Genomic DNA, 15,657 nt, shown 5'->3' with positions numbered 1-15,657 from the left:
GGTGCCGTTATCACCTCGGTGCGCATGGATGGAAATTGAGGGTGGGGTAGTACTCTAGCTATGCATGGTCTGAAATTGGTGGGTAGGGGTAGTGAATTCTGGTAGCTAAGAGGAAATTAGATGGTAGGGTGGTTCCCAGTATACTTGGGGCAACATGGATTCCGGGCCGTGGAGGGGCCGGAGGAGTGACAAGCCCGGGGATGGAAGGAGGAGGGGTCACCTCCCGACTAGGGGTGACAATTGGGAGATCGCTGACCCTTGTCCCCTACGTCTGAGGGGTTTTGGAAGCCCGCTCCAGAGAACGTGACCAAAAGAATTCATGGGTGGTGCGCAGAGAATTGGGGGGGTGGGCTTGAGGGCCGTGAATCTCGCAGGGGTGGGGCACTGCTAGGTAGGAAAAGCAGGGAAAGTAGGGTGGGTAGTAAAGGCCGGAGATGAAGAAATGTGGTCAAAAGGGGGTAGGGGCGGGAGGGTGGGGGTGGTTGGAATAAAAAGGAGAGGGCATTTGAACCGCTCAGCGACCGGGACATCCCACGCGTATTCCTGTCCCTTCCTCGTTCCCGTCTCCTCTCCTCTCACTAACCAGACTAATCGTCCATGGCCCGTACCAAGCAGACAGCCCGCAAGTCCACAGGTGGCAAGGTGAGTTTCAGTTGTCCTAGAGATATATGATTGTTGTAGAAATTCTGCTGTTGTGAGCTTAGTTTGCTTTCATGTTTCTGATGGTGTTTGCGTCAGGCCCCCCGCAAGCAGCTTGCTTCCAAGGCTGCGCGCAAGTCTGCACCATCCACCGGTGGTGTCAAGAAGCCCCATCGCTTCAGGTGATGGTTTGTTTTGTGCCAGCCGCAGCAGTGAGTAATATGTAATGCAGGCCAGGAACTGTTGCCCTCCGTGAGATTCGTAGATACCAGAAGTCTACCGAATTGCTCATCAGGTATATCTTGATATTTTTCGTAAATTTACATTTCTTGATGTTTTTGGATTTCAGGAAGTTGCCTTTCCAGCGTCTTGTCCGCGAGGTCGCCCAAGATTTCAAAACAGATCTTCGCTTCCAGTCGCATGCCATCATGGCGCTCCAGGAGGCATCTGAGGCCTACCTCACTTCGCTCTTCGAGGACACCAACCTCTGCGCTATCCACGCCAAGCGTGTCACTATCATGCCCAAGGACATTCAGCTTGCACGCCGCATCCGTGGCGAGCGTGCTTAAGCCTACCTTAGGCAGTTTGTGTGATCACTTGCGCTCGTGTATAATAGTTAGAGTGGCCTTGATAGATAGATTCACAGAATTGGTGCGCTTCTGAAGCTGAGCAGATCCGAAAGTGTAATAAATCATATGAAATACCAATGTAGTTACATTCAACTCTGCCTGACTGATTAAGGCAAGAAAGCAACTTTCTGTTGTGATTCAAATGTACCAGACTGGAGAAATATTTCTGGATTGCCATGTTTCGGTTTAGCGAAGTGTATGGGAATCACATTTGTCTTCACTGTTGGATTGCAGCATTTCCATGATTGAACGAAAGGCACCTTGAAGACGGAAAGTTCTCAACAAGCTTAAGACATGGCAAAGTCTTGGCTTCCTCTATTGTTAATGCCAATGTGTGTATTTAAGACTTCCTCAAGAACTCATATTGAGTTCTTGCAATGTGTGGAGGTAGTGTCGGAATCAAAGATCTGCTAAATTTTCATTAAGCTGACGCCGCCCTGTAGCCGCCCAGCTCATTGATCATCCTTGCGCGCAAGTTGTGTGTCACAAGTTGTGTCCCGACAAGGCTAGCCCGCCGCTGGCTGTGCTTGAATCATGATGGCCACTGAGCTCCGAGACTTGATCGTACGGTCCTTGCGTGGCAACTTCCGCTGTGTGTCCGATCACAACTTGGCAAGTTGTGCCGTGTCACGGTTTCGGCCTGAGGACTCAGTCTTTCTGACGGTGCCTGACGGTGAGGCTTCAGGCGTGCTGGAATGAATGCCAACATGAAACTGGGGCCGTCAGGCTCGGTCCCTGTGACGCCCGGTGCCCGGCCCGGCCGCTGACAGGCTCCGGGCGGCAGCGACTTTCAAGTCAGTTTTGCCAAGTTTGGACTCATGATCGGATCGGACATGAACGAATGTACAAACTTCCACGGTCAAGTTCAGTTCGGTCGTTGGCACCGTCACAGTGATACGGCGTCCACCGTCACGTCCGGTGACCGTGCTGCTGAGACTCAGTCTGACTCGGACGGGCGTGACGCCCGGCCGCCGCGGGCCGGGCGTGTATGCCGGGCGCCGCCGGCCGGCCGGTTGCGGCAACCATTTCGATTCAAATCGATTTAATCCGAATGGACAGCTGGCGGACTGAAAGCAGCGATGCATTTGCTATGAGCAGCGAAGGGCGAAGAGGAGGAAGACGAAGGGGGACGAGAGTAGAAGTTCGAAAACAACAGGAATGAGAGAGACGGAGTTGACCAGAGCACTGGATCGTTACAGGAAGTGACGGTTGATAGATGAATGAGAAAGGAGAGCGAGGAGAACGGAGTAGCAAGGAGTCTGTGCAGATACATCGTGGATTCGAGATGATGAAAGGAGGCGATTAGTGACTATGCAAGAGAATTTTGCCGAAAGATGAATCTGCTTCATATTAACTAACTCAGGATCGGCTATCTAAGTAAGGTGGAGATCAGCCAGTTTGCAGTGAAGCTGGTTCTACTTAGTATTGTGTTGTATTCCATCAGTCTCGTCCACATCTTTGTTTGAATTGACTTTGCTTCAAGTGGTGTATCTATGTGAATGTTTTGATTTTCTGAGTGAGATGTCGGCCTGGTCAATTGATTCTCATTTCCAGGATCATGGAAGCAAGTCTTGAAATTCCCAAGGGTGGATTTTCGTTTGACCTTTGCAAAAGGTTGATACGATGAACCACTTTTTCCCTTTTTATGACTTGATGTGGTAGAAATGCCTGGCTAGAGTCTCAAGCAAATTATGGTTCCAGCTCCATCATTAAGAAAGCAAAGAAAACCGGAACCACCATTGCTGGTGAATCGTTTGCAAATCAATCCCTGCGTTCTCAATGTATGTTCCTTTCCAGGTATCATTTTCAAGGATGGTGTAGTTCTTGGAGCTGATACTCGCGCTACCTCTGGACCCATCGTTGCCGACAAGTATTGAAAGCTATGTGATTGTATGTGTTTGATGATCGAACAGGAATTGCGAAAAGATCCACTACCTTGCCCCGAATATTTTTTGTTGCGGGTATTCATTTTTTCATTCGAGCCTAAGACTGTATCATTGATTACTTGTACAGAGCCGGAACATCTGCGGATTGTGAAAATGTTACTGGTGACAGTTTCATTTACACCGAATGGCACATTTGAATGAACTTTCTTCACGACAGAGATGATGGCTTCAAACCTTACGCTCCATCGATTGAATACTGGGTGCTTTATCATCACTGGAGGCAATGTTCTCTGATTTTCATATTTACAGACGCGAATGCCGTGTGATCACTGCTGTGACTATGCTCTCGCAATATTTGTTCAGATATCAGGTATGTCGAATTTGTCTTTCTTTGTTTCAGATATAACTCGAGACAAGGGCTATATAAGTGCTGCACTTGTGGTTGGTGGGGTTGATTCGACCGGGCCTTCTTTATACACCATTCATCCGTATGATATCCAATGTTGATCTCGCTGAAGTTGCTGATCTCTCAACATAGACATGGTAGCGTTGATCAGCTGCCCTTTGTAACAATGGGATCCGGATCTCTTGCTGCAATGGCGGTGTGTACCCTGCTAAATTTCGATGTGCAGCTGATCATCGATTGTTTCAAGGTTTTTGAGGCCGGATATCAAGAGGGTCTTGAGAGACAACCGGTCAGGGCTTTCTGAGTTGTAGCGGTCTCCACTAACAATGATTTAGGGGATTGACCTTGTACGTGCTGCGATTCAATCTGGCATTGACAACGATCTTGGTTCGGGAAGGTAGGAAATCATCGTTGACTGATTCTTTAGTGATTGTACTTGGCAGCAACGTGGACATCACTGTGATCACTCCTGAAGGGGTTCAAAGATTCCGGTAAGTGCCAGCTCTTGAATATACAGGCAATGCCGGAAGCTTACTTCATCCAGCAATCTTGACAAGGCCGAGCCCAAGTATAAGAGCAAGAATCCTCTCTTCTACCCCAAGGGGACTACGAGTAAGGCTGAACATGTTTTGATGCTCTGTGGTCTTTGACACATTTCGTTAGAATACTATGATGAGATCATTTCTAAAGTCGCAATCATTGAAGGAGATGGTGATGTATCAGGAGTTTGCTTTATTTGAGCACTCATGTTCTGGCACAGCTATGGAGCAATGAATTCATCATCTCGAAATGTCAAGTCGCTGTTGGAGCATGAAATGAGATGAAACTTTAATGTTTTGTTTCACGGCGGCTTAGCTTCCTTTCTTACACAATCATTTATGGAATGAATTGTCTCTGATTTTATGCATGCATGATTCATGGTGTATGCTTTCATTTCCTTCTCTCTGCGAGCAAGGGAAGTGTTGAAATTCGGCACAACATCGAGTGAACCCGAACGCCGGTTATTGCTTGTCTTCACCAAACATTTTGACATTTCAGCCGATGACTCTTCTTCAGCAGGCTCAAATTAATCAACCTATGTTTGACAATTGATCTTGTCAGCAACGCATTGCTCAAATCACGCCACTTTCCTGTCAAAGTTCCGAATCACGGAACGAAATTGCACAATTCTTGAAATTCAGTAATAATCAAGGGGACATGGTGTTTGTGACACAGATTACAGCACTGAGAGGAGTTGCTCGTGTATTGTCAACATCGTACCGTTTAAGAGGATTGAGATCCTATGGCTCTGCCTGTACCACATTTGCATTGCACCGTAAAAAAGGATCATTGTATATTTGATCCAGACGGCATGTTGGTATGCAAGCCAACAGCTGCTCTTGTCGTGCCAGCATCACAATGACCCTACTCATTGCCATTACGTCTCAGGAGACAGGCAAGTCTCTTGGTAACATCTTATATGCCTTGAAGCCAATACAATATTTTAGCATACTATTACTAGCGGCTGATCATTTGAATGGCCTCCGAGGCGAAAGGAACAGGCAGAAACGTGCGATGTTGATGTCGGACGATGGGAATCAGTGCGAGCTGTACTTGGGGAATTGAACCTTTCGGAGAAGATTGCACAAGTCCTCCTTATCACTGCAACAATCAGAAAGATAGAGTCAACTTCTATTCAACACTGATCGCATGCAATCAGGAGCAAACGGCAACCAACTAACATGTACTGTGTCAGAGAGCTACTTACTCGTCTGTTGTGCATCCTACGGTTGTGCAAACTTGCGCTGCAGCCTTGCAGTCTTGCATGTCTTCCTCATCGACCTCCAACCCGCCATGCAGCCGCATAAACATCCGCATGAGAGTCATCTCCCCTTTTAGCGGCGCGTCAATGTGACACCGGGTCCGCCTCGCCTCCGGCCGGCCCGGCGAGTCACCCGGCCGAGTCCCGGCGACTCCGGCGCCCGCGCCCCGGGGGCCGGGCGGGTGAACTTCGGAATGCGGCCGCGCCGTGCCCGGGAGGCACTATCAGAACGAAGGGCAGAGTCAGACTCCGGCGGTTACGGACCCGCCGCGCCGCCGAGCCACACCGGGAACTTGAGATCACGCCGCCGCCGAGGCTGTGTGCCAACGGTGATCGGACTGTGTGGCCTGAGACGGTGAGTGACGCCGGGTCCCCGCCGCCGCCGTACGGTCCGATCCCCGATGATGGCACTGAGTCACTTGGGCGCGGCCAGTAACTTGGCTCGGAGTCTTGGGGGCCGGGCCCGGACTCTCCGACGGAGGGCCCGGAAGTTACGAGTCATGCCAGCGGCTGGCACAATGCCACACAGGCTCCGGGGGGCCTGTGAAGGCTGAACTCAACTCACTGAGTCAGTCACGGCGGCCTAGTTCTCAGCCTACATTACGTTCGCTTGTTGGTTTTGGGGTTCTTTTTCCTGTGGGGCTTTGATACAGGCGTGGTAGAGTTTGAAGAGGGAAATGCACAGGGGTGGGTCCTGTAATACTAATTTATTTGTTTTAATGGTACAAATTACAATACTTTTAAGAGTCCAGCATTTTATGATGGTAGACCCCCCGAGCCCCTCCCCCCTCCCTTCAGCCCTCTCGCGATGGTGCAGGGATATGCACAACGCTAATCAATGACGAAGACGGATAGACCATCAAGATTCGAAGTTAATGTCGATGAGATATCTTGATAACACGGTCGTTGTATTGCTTTTGTGAATACAATCATCCTTATCGTAATCTAATCTTGCAAGTTCAGAATCAAGCACCATCCAAGTGTTGCTGTGATGATTTTTCATTCGCATAGTCGACAATGTTATGTTTTATCAATAAACAAATGCTTGAGATGTAAAGTATTGCACTAGATATCCAGTGCTGTTTGTCAAAGCAGCTCAACCTTCACTCGTGCCCTCACAAACAAGATGGGACAACGAGCATCCTGCTCTTGCCTCATCATAGTGTAATCAAGGATTTTGATTTTGCATAGTTCAAGATATTTGATGTTAGAAATTTTGTGCCTCAGATTTACAGTATACATTTGAATGGGAGAGGCAACATGTTTCACGGGTATTGGCAAGGTGTATGAACATCCAACTAGGGTCACGAAAGCATGAACTGAGCTGAGTGTACGTGTTCTATCAAGCATGATTCAAAGCTCATGGCCCTGCTTTGAAGCGTGGTTCGTTCGGAACCTTGCAACCTGCATGCTGTGGACTGATATGATGTTCAGAACTCTAGAGTGTTGTAGACAGTAGCAGCTTCGCATGCAGCGAGTAGCAATACTCTGTAACACGATTGTTCTCGGTCAAGGCATCAACAGACGGTACGCATTTCATTAAGCATGATCTGGAATTAGTTTACTTGCAAGAGAACTCCTGTGCACATGACTCTGCAACTGCGCTGGAAAGTTGCATGCAGATCTCAGCATGATGATGTGACGCAGAAAAGCTCACTCCATACAGGTTGTCAACTTTCACGATGTAAGGATATGAAGTCAAGCTATGTATGCAACATTGAGATACGTTGCTTCAGAAGTGATCCACTGTCATGAATTCTCATGAATTCATTCAAATCGTCTTTTCTCCACATGTTGAGCACCAACAGCAAGTATTCGATACACTTAGATCATCCCTACATAATTTTCTTTTGTCGTAAAACTTGTCTGCTGTCGATATCGTCACGAGCATGTAATATCTTACATGTGTTCATTGTTCTGCTAGGAAGGAAGGTGCCAAGGAAAAAAATGCCGTGTTGCTTGTTCATGTGGATGCACGATGCTTACCTGATACACAAACATGAGAAGATCAATCTTCACTTGATCTCAGCCTCACCGTGATTCGTGATGGGATCTGTTTTTGAGAAACAGATTGCCGCTAACAGTTTGCACGTCTTCAACAATGTTGTTCAAGCTGGAATTGGGGTTCGAAACAATCTAGACAATATAACGTCTGTCATCAACCTGTATGTGGAGTAGCAATGCCAACCTGAGTGCATCACCACATGTAATATGTGCAAGTGCAGCGTTGAAAAGGGCAGAGCTTTGGGCATCCTGATCCATGCACGATGACTGCTCGCCGGGAAGCAGGATCTGTCACTAAAGTATCAGAGTTGCAAAGTGAGCATGCATACCACTCAAACCCACCATCTTTGATTCTCATGTTTGACCTCTGTCACCATGTTGGTCTTGGCATCTTTCAGTAGCCTGATGGTCGCTGGATGGGCAACATTCATCATGCATCGAGAGGGAGGGATGGGTTGGGGATTCCTTACCACCCACCCCCTGATCCCAAGATTGAGTGCCGTATCGACCACCCTCCTGTTTTGTGGAATTATGACACATGAGCAAGGGTGGGTACCTTACGTTAAAGTTCAAATTTTGAATACACGCCTCTGACCAGGGGTTATGCCTCCTGTATCCAACAGAGAAAAGCATGGGTGGGTCGATAGGATTTTCGGTACTGTTCTTGTACCACGAAGGCGTGTAGAATTGATTTTATTGTCGTCATGCAGTACAGTTTGAATCTAAGAATAGCACGCCGCCGATACAAATTTCTGCATGCAAATACTTGGAATAAAAGGTTCACAACCTACCCTTGCCCCAGCCAAGTCGCCCACCCGACCTACTCTTTTCCCATGGGAGAGTGAGGGTGGGGTCTACTCCAGGCAAGGGCAGAAGACCCCCAGGCGCCATCAGGGGGGGAAGGACTGGTACAAATTGCAATTAGAGCCGTGTCCATGATTAGTACCAGAAGGACAGGATCGAGAATTAACTAAAGCTATAAGCGAACGTAATGAGTAGTTGTATTCAATGGCACTGTACCGTAAGCCTAGGCGTAGCCACGGTACGGTACCGTCGCCGCTGTACTGACTAAGGCTGGCTTGACTGGGCCCGGCAGTCGGAGCGCGGCGGCCCCGGGCGTCACTGTGACTTGCCGGGAGGCGATCGGACGGTCCGTCCTCAGCGGCCCTCTGCCCGGCCGCGAACAGTCACGCGCCGGGCCGCGCAATGAAGGCTCGCGGACAGTGAAGCTTGACTCTGAACTTGACCGGCCACTCGCCACTGTCATACCGAGGCCCTACCGGGTACTGTGACGTACGCACCGTGACTCAGTGAGCCTGGCCCGGGTCGCCGTCCGATCCTCAGCACGGTGTCGGGAGTCGCCGGGCAGCGTGATCATACCGGGCCGCGGCGGCTCCGGAGTCCAGTTGGCCGGGCCGCGAGCCCGGCCAACTGTGACTGAGTCGCGGAGCCGCAGTTCCGATCACGAGCACCGGTCACGGTCGCGGGTCCGTGCGACGCGGCCGCCCGGCACCGTCTCCCCAAGTTCCCCCCGGCAAGTTGAAGTCTCCGGCGGCTTCCACGGTGGGAGCCCGGCGGCCTGTCAGAGGCTTGAAGCCGCCCGGCCGGCCGCCGCTCGCTTGAAATGCCCGGCACTGATGACGGACGGAAGCCTGTTCAGCCGCGGACGAGCGGCGGACTACTTCAGGTATCCCGGCGGTCGCGGCGCCGCTTCAAGGCATATGATAGCCTGCAGTCTCCGAGTCTACCGTACTGCCAGGGTCGGACCGGTCCAGGCAAGTCCGATCTCACTGCCGAGTCCGGCACGGCTCAGCGGCTGCCCCGGGCCGCGCCTTACATCGCCGCCCGGGGCGGAATCATCATCGAGAGCCCCGGGAGCCTTCGACGGCTCTGTGACCCTTCACTGATCAGTGGCTTCCTACCTGGCAGTGCTTGACAGTGATGCTGCTGCAGCCGCTCGGGTTCCGCTGCCAGTGACTTGTGCAGTCCCAGTCCGTGCCATGTACTGGTCAGTCGTAGCGCTCGCCGTTCTCAGCCCGGGGATTTGGAGCCTTCCGGCCGTGAAACTCTGCGAGGGAACATCGCTATGCTGGCGCGAATCCTCAAAACAATCCAGTGAGGCTCTGAGAGCCACGGCCTTGAAGCATCATGGGCATCAATCCACTTCAACCCGATCTTCGATCTGTGCCAAGCTGAATAATTTTCGCAAACGAGGCCCGTCACCGGACTGTTCAGGTTCTGGGCCAGGCGCTAACGGTCGCTTAAGTCTGCGCGGATGCCAGGCTGTAGACACCCGCCAAGGCCTGGGAGGTTCATTTGACCCAGTGCCAAAGAGGAGCGTAGCTGAGAGTGTACTTCCTGCAAGGAAGGTGTCAGGAGCAAGATTGACGCGCAGCACAAGTCGAGGAACCATGGGAAAGGATCGGTCTTGACAAGGCTAAACATCCTCTCCAAGACCCAAACAAGGAACCCAACCTGCGCCGAGGAGCGATCAGATCGGGTGCTAGCAAGGAAGCATCCTAGCTCCATACCATCGCAAGCCTGCCATTGTTCAGCTCTCGGTATCGCATCAGATATCTTGCATCATCCGACGTCATTCTTCTGTAGATACCAAGGGGATCGAAGCTTGCATCGCCCGGCACCTGACAGCAATTGCAGGTCAAGACGGGAGCATCGCATATGACTACCTTTACGTAATCATCGTCGCACTTCCCAGCTGAAACAGGGTGCCAGTACCCTATCCTCCTCCCCTGCTTCCATTGACGCTTTCCCAGCACCTCCATCAACTATCGCAACTTCTTCAAGACTGAACAAGCACTCATCCCCTTACTCACCAGGAAGACTGCCAGCGCCCCTACCATGAACTTCTGTCCTTCGAACTCTGGTGTCCTTGAAAGCCCCCAGCCATCCCACTCAAGTGTTTTCTTGATCGTTTCAGACGCAGGGCCTCCGACAATGGCCAACATAGCAAGCCTCGCATGACGAATCTCGGATTCAGCCAAGGTGACCAAGGAACTGTCGTCTGCCTCGGGCAGTCTCTCTCCAGACCACAAGTCTCTGGATGCAACGCAGCAGGGATCGAAGCCCTTGTTTCCTGCTAGCACGCTTGTTCTCAAGGGAGATTCAGGCTCCATCAGCCCTCTTGATAGAGCTCTGGAGGTAGCACTGACGAACAGGTCCAACACTTCCTTCCTCTCGGCCACGTTTCTCACTTGCGACTGTGCGCGCACGATCCTCTCCTGGGACATCTCTGTCCTCAGTCTCATGCCCCGTTTGCTTTTCAGCCATTCAACATCTCGTGTGGACAACGTTCTGATCTTCTTCCGGTTCTCGGCCAATGACGTCTGTTTTTGTATCTTCCTCACCTGCGACACAACTACAGCTCTTTCAGCTGCAGCCACACGTCTCTGAAGCAAAGAAAGTCGCAAAGATGTTCCATTGCCGGGTTGTCGCCGTGGATTGATTGGAACATGCCTAGATGTGCTCGAGTTGGCCATCGAAGCCTCTTGTTTGTGAATTCTCGTTTCTTGCTCAGTACTCATGCACTGTACTGACACCTTTGTCGTTTCTCCAAATGTATGCCATGACTTCGAAGTCTTATTACCAAGACTGAGAGATCCTCGACCGAGGACTGGCCGATATTGTGGACATGCTGCCAACGATCTGCATAGTGATCCTGGGTGACCAAGACTTGTCGAGAAACTACTCCATCCGAAGGAATCCACGCCTTGGATCGAACAGAGCACTACGAAAGAAAGCAGATTCATCGTTCTTGTGTATTCATACATTCGGTCCATCTTCTCCCTCCCGCTCTCCATCTCATCTCCCCACCACGCCCATATCACGCCGCTCCGCCATCTCCATTTCCACCGGATCCACCCCACCTCCACTTTCCCCAATTTTGGCCCAAAAATCAGAGGTAATGAGAGGGTTCCAAGTGCCCCCAGTATAGGAAACATAGTTAACTGAAAATTGTTGATAGTTTGATCTCTCTGCTGGGGTACTGAACGTATGAACAAACCGTCTCAATTTCAATTCCGCCGTCACAAAAATGACAGAGCCACTGCCCCGGCAATGGGCCGGAAAACTTGAAGTGGAATCGGAAACTGACTCGGAATCCTCAGTTGACTCACTGCGGCACTGCGGCCGCTGAGTCGAGTCGGACTCGGAGGGCGGCACACAGCCACTGTGACCGGGGCCCGGGGCGGCCGCCGCCGCCGGTCAGTGTCGGACTCGTGACTGTCAGGTGGCCCTGGCCGGCCGGGTAACTCAGTAGTGACGCCGTGGTCCCGGCGTTCAACGGTTGGCGCCGGCGCCCGGCCGCGCGGCCCGGCCGGGCGGGCGCGGCCCAGCCGGGGAAGTCTCTGAGGCAGGCCTGAGGAAGGGGGTGGTTGAGAAATGGAACAGGTGGGGGTGGGGGTGGGCTGGGCTGGGGGGCAGTGTGGGGGCCCGAATGCAGGCTGGGATGAAGTTTATGTGAGGAAGAAGAGGAGGAGAGGAGAGGAGAGGAGAGGACAAGTGCACACTGGACACAACAAGAGAGGACGCGGCACGGTTCAAAGTTTGGCTGATCACTGAGGCTGAGTCGGTCAGCAACAAACAGCTTCCAGTAAGCGCAACATGGTGAAGGACGCGATGTCGAATAGAGCACAGGATCTGCAGTGGTTTATGTGACTTGCACGTTGGAATGGGGAAGGGATCAAGAAACGAATTTCACGAAGCGAGAGATCACGATGGGGAGATCTCATCAGGTTACAGAAACAAGCCTTACTGCATGTCGTGATCTGCTGACTTGCACGCAGCACTTCTGCAAGCCTCTGACATGCATGCGGAGCTGGAGGACGAGTCTCCTGCTGAGAGGGTAACGCTTTGTTGATGTCAGAGACCATGACAACGAATCGATCTGACCGAGCTCCTGCTTGTCAGCGTGAATGCCTCGACACTGCGCAATGGTCAAGCGTGGGGCTCAGATACGTCGTCAACGGATCGCTCTACCTCGTATGGTAGGAGGCATCTCAGTCTGCCTCGCCTGCTGACTGACTAGCACCAATACTAGGTTTGCGATCTCTACTGCTGTCATCCTGAACGTCAAGTTCCTCGTCTCCAGCAAGGTCGACCCCTTGATCTGCGTTTGACGCACCTGTGCGGTGGGTGACTCGAGGTGTTCAGGGGCATTTCCCGTACCCGCTTGCAGTCACAGCGTGCGTCAATGGCCTGATGGCGCTGCATGCGTTCGTCGTGTCAAAGATGCCGGGAGTTCGGGTGGATGAAGTGACTGCCTCCCAGTTCCGATACTGCATCATTCCCATCTCCCTGGTGACGGCGCTGGAGATCGGAGGGACCAACTACGCGCTCAAGCTGCTGTCCGTGTCGTTCGCGCAGATGGTGAAGGCAGGAGGTCCCTTCTCGGTCATGATCTTCGCTCTCTTCTTCAAGCTCGAGAAGTTCAGTTGCGTCCTACTTTTTTCGCTCGTCACCATCTGTGGAGGGCTTGCGATCGCTTCCTGGGGGCAGATCGACTTCCAGTGGACAGGCTTCATCGTTGCCTTCGTCGCCGTCTTCATGGGGGGCCTCCGCTGGGCGCTGACTCAGTTGCTGCTGCAGGGAATGTTTGAAAGCTACCATCACCTTGCAGGCAAGGGGGAGGGGGAGGGGGAGGGGGAGGAGAAGCCCGCTCGCCGCTCAGCGAGACCTCGGCTGTCTCCTCTGACGATGACTCTCTACACTTCTCCTCTAGTCAGCCTGGCCCTGCTTCCTGCCACCATCATCTTCGAATCCGGGGGGGTCGTGGCAGTCTTGCGCGCCTGCTGCTCGCCGCCCTCGTACTACCTCATCCTCTCCGCCTCCCTCTTCTTCAGCTCCATCCTTGTCTTCTGCCTCATGGTCATCGAGTTTGTGCTCGTCCGCAACACCTCCTCCCTGGCGGTGTCGGTGGGCTCGGTCTTCAAGGAGATCTGCACCATCGCTGCGGGGATTGTTGTGTTCGGCGACCACCTGACCATGTTCAACGTGATCGGATTTGTGACGTGTCAGGTACGAGTCTTGCTCCCCGTGCCTGCTGCCCCTGACCTGGACTGGTTTCATTCCGGCAGGCCGGCATTGCAACATATATCTTCATGCACTACAGGGATGACAAAAAGCAGCAGTCGCTGACAGACGACGAGGCCGCAGATCTGAAGCCTGTTGTCATGCACTCCATGGAGGGAGAGGCGAATCTGCGCGAGGAGTTGATTGCTGAGCACGAGTGAGACCTTGGCCAGCAGAACGGGCGAACCGTGACGGGCAAGTTGAGATTCGACGATAACAGGAACCATTCATTCTCTGTTGACACGATACAAATCATTGTAGCGGTTGAAGAACCCGTCCCATCCCCCAAACATGAAGCATTCATCTTCCCTTCCTCTGCCTGCCCACCATCCCGTGTCGTCAGATCCTGTCAGCGGTCAACTGCAAGTCACCAAATGAGTTCAGAGACATCCCGACGCGGCTGAAAACTTCCTTGTCCGTCCTGCAAGGTCCAGCGCTCACTGACCCCTCACCATGTCCACCGAGCTCACAGCTCACCCCTTGCTCCACGTGCTCGATGTCAATGACTTGTCCTCCAACGAGTACCAGAAGGCCTCGCTCGCTATCTCGGGGTGCGGATGATCAGCAGTCCAGCCACCGACCACCAAGATGGAGGGAGACTTTCCCGCGAAAACACTCGAGTGACGTCATCGGCAGCAAGGGCAACAGCATCTTCTACCATGCAGCCGGAGTGCTCCTCCTGTACTCGCTGCCGACCTGCTGCGCAGCAGGATCCCAGGTCTTGCAGGACATGCGGGTGTGAGAAGGGAGGAGGAGAGGAGGAGAGGAGGAGAGGAGGAGAGGAGGAGAGGAGGAGAGAAGGAGAGGAGGAGAGGAGACTTACGTGATCACTGCACGAGAAGAAGTCGATGGCGCTGACAGGGGCGTCGCTCTCATGATTGGCTGAGGACATCCCGCCAAAGCTGATCAGCTTGTCATCCCATGGCAGCAGGACGTGCTGATGTGGAGCTTGTCAGGGGATGCACGAGGAGGGCGGAGGTGGAGCGAACATGCTGAGACTGCCTGTACCTGCGACAAGGGATATGGCTGTCGATCAGCAGCATGAGGGAGGAGGAGCTGCCATGTCATAGATCGAAGGTCGAGCATGTACCTGCCTCGTCATGCTCAGCGACTGCCGGTGCAGAGGAAGAGGAGCAGAAGAATCTTACATGTCGTTCAAGTGTTGGATTCCGTCGAAACCCCCATAGACATACAGCATCTACCGCAGCTCTCAGCCCTCCTCCTCCCCCGGCACGCCAGAGTCCTCACGTCCTCACGCACAGCTAGCCCATGGTTCCCCCTTGCCGTCGGGCGCCTTCCTGGCATATTGTGTCAGCGACAAGACTTTGGATGCAGAACGTGAGCAGGTAAACCAGAAGTCCTCGGGGTCATCCACTCCTCGGAGCTGCGTAGGTCAAGAACGTGCAGCTCTGCCAGTGGTGAGCTGTCAAGACGAGCACAAGCACTCATGCGCATTACCGTCAAAGGTTTTCATCATGTCGACGCCGCCAAAAATGAAGCATTTCCCCTCATGAGCAGCTGCTACATGCCCCTGCCTGTGACACGTTCAAACCGATGCCGCTGGATAGAAGGAGCATGAACAGGCTCTCTGAGCATCATCTCCGCTCGTCCTCTGTCCCCACAGACCCACCTGGCATGAAGCTCTCTGCTCTTGGCGATCCTGGTCCAACTCACTGCCTCCTCTGATATTTTACCTGCCCACCATGAAAGTGAAACGCGATCGCCCCGTCCACGGCTGACCTGCCCACGTGTCCGACATGGCGACGTCATCATTCTCACCTGCTCCCTCGTGAGAACTGGGAGGAGGAGAAGCCGGTCTTTACCGCCATGGATGACGAGCAGGTCTTTCTCCACCATGGCACCCGCATGATGCGCTCGCTCGGGCGGGGCCTCCCCCTGCACCTGGGTGTGGCAAGTTCAGTCGCCGGGACACGGAAGGGAGAAATAGTCTGGAGGAAACATCAGGATGCAGGGAAGGAGGGGAGATGAGGAATGTATGCCATTGTGGGCAATAAAAATGCTGTAAGCGACTGCAGTGATAAAAAACATGGAAAGGAAACAAGAGAGGCAGGAGGGAATAGTAAAGAGGCAACAGGAGGCGAGGAGTGAGGGTGGAAGATAGTAGAGTGGAAGATAGCGATACAGTACTTATTGCGTTGATGACCATGGAGGAGAGGATGGTGGGGGTGAACCGGTAGGGAGAAA

At 52.6% G+C, this 15,657-nt stretch overlaps 6 protein-coding genes across 6 annotated transcripts; 4 read left to right on the top strand and 2 right to left on the bottom strand.

Moving 5' to 3' along the window:
* The first annotated feature begins 516 nt into the window (after nt 1-516).
* On the top strand, nt 517-1,346 carry GUITHDRAFT_95420 (histone H3). The gene is made up of 4 exons (XM_005830162.1): nt 517-642; nt 739-821; nt 872-934; nt 989-1,346. Exons 1-4 carry the CDS (start codon nt 598-600, stop codon nt 1,206-1,208), a joined length of 411 nt encoding a protein of 136 aa, XP_005830219.1. The 5' UTR covers nt 517-597; the 3' UTR covers nt 1,209-1,346.
* A 1,474-nt stretch (nt 1,347-2,820) lies between these two features.
* GUITHDRAFT_175558 (20S proteasome subunit beta type 7) lies at nt 2,821-4,334 on the top strand (the record flags this gene model as incomplete). Its single annotated transcript, XM_005830294.1, has 15 exons — nt 2,821-2,882; nt 2,931-3,013; nt 3,066-3,138; nt 3,182-3,229; nt 3,282-3,316; nt 3,372-3,414; nt 3,464-3,524; nt 3,572-3,642; nt 3,693-3,756; nt 3,808-3,849; nt 3,896-3,957; nt 4,004-4,051; nt 4,105-4,172; nt 4,224-4,271; nt 4,321-4,334. The coding sequence occupies exons 1-15, from the start codon at nt 2,827-2,829 to the stop codon at nt 4,332-4,334; spliced, it is 816 nt and encodes a 271-aa protein (XP_005830351.1). The 5' UTR covers nt 2,821-2,826.
* Nucleotides 4,335-8,873: 4,539 nt separating this feature from the next.
* Nucleotides 8,874-9,686, top strand: GUITHDRAFT_153294 (hypothetical protein). Its single transcript, XM_005830161.1, has one exon. It carries the CDS (start codon nt 8,990-8,992, stop codon nt 9,299-9,301), a length of 312 nt encoding a protein of 103 aa, XP_005830218.1. The 5' UTR covers nt 8,874-8,989; the 3' UTR covers nt 9,302-9,686.
* GUITHDRAFT_110654 (hypothetical protein) lies at nt 9,678-10,862 on the bottom strand (the record flags this gene model as incomplete). The annotated part of the gene is made up of 5 exons (XM_005830160.1): nt 9,678-9,723; nt 9,776-9,840; nt 9,897-10,007; nt 10,053-10,151; nt 10,200-10,862. The coding sequence occupies 5 exons, from the start codon at nt 10,860-10,862 to the stop codon at nt 9,678-9,680; spliced, it is 984 nt and encodes a 327-aa protein (XP_005830217.1).
* Nucleotides 10,863-12,052: 1,190 nt separating this feature from the next.
* Nucleotides 12,053-13,613, top strand: GUITHDRAFT_140559 (hypothetical protein; the record flags this gene model as incomplete). The annotated part of the gene is made up of 6 exons (XM_005830159.1): nt 12,053-12,116; nt 12,168-12,226; nt 12,292-12,368; nt 12,422-12,476; nt 12,535-13,398; nt 13,458-13,613. 6 exons carry the CDS (start codon nt 12,053-12,055, stop codon nt 13,611-13,613), a joined length of 1,275 nt encoding a protein of 424 aa, XP_005830216.1.
* A 66-nt stretch (nt 13,614-13,679) lies between these two features.
* Nucleotides 13,680-15,309, bottom strand: GUITHDRAFT_110652 (hypothetical protein; the record flags this gene model as incomplete). The annotated part of the gene is made up of 12 exons (XM_005830158.1): nt 13,680-13,771; nt 13,824-13,873; nt 13,930-14,051; nt 14,276-14,389; nt 14,461-14,542; nt 14,601-14,650; nt 14,701-14,750; nt 14,805-14,861; nt 14,911-14,987; nt 15,083-15,146; nt 15,193-15,231; nt 15,276-15,309. The coding sequence occupies 12 exons, from the start codon at nt 15,307-15,309 to the stop codon at nt 13,680-13,682; spliced, it is 831 nt and encodes a 276-aa protein (XP_005830215.1).
* Between the last annotated feature and the right edge of the window lie 348 nt (nt 15,310-15,657).

The sequence above is a fragment of the Guillardia theta genome (genome assembly GCF_000315625.1).
Source record: "Guillardia theta CCMP2712 unplaced genomic scaffold GUITHscaffold_47, whole genome shotgun sequence".
NCBI lineage: Eukaryota > Cryptophyceae > Pyrenomonadales > Geminigeraceae > Guillardia > Guillardia theta.
Note: the sequence above shows the minus strand (reverse complement) of the source record. Positions and strands in the feature narration are given on the sequence as shown.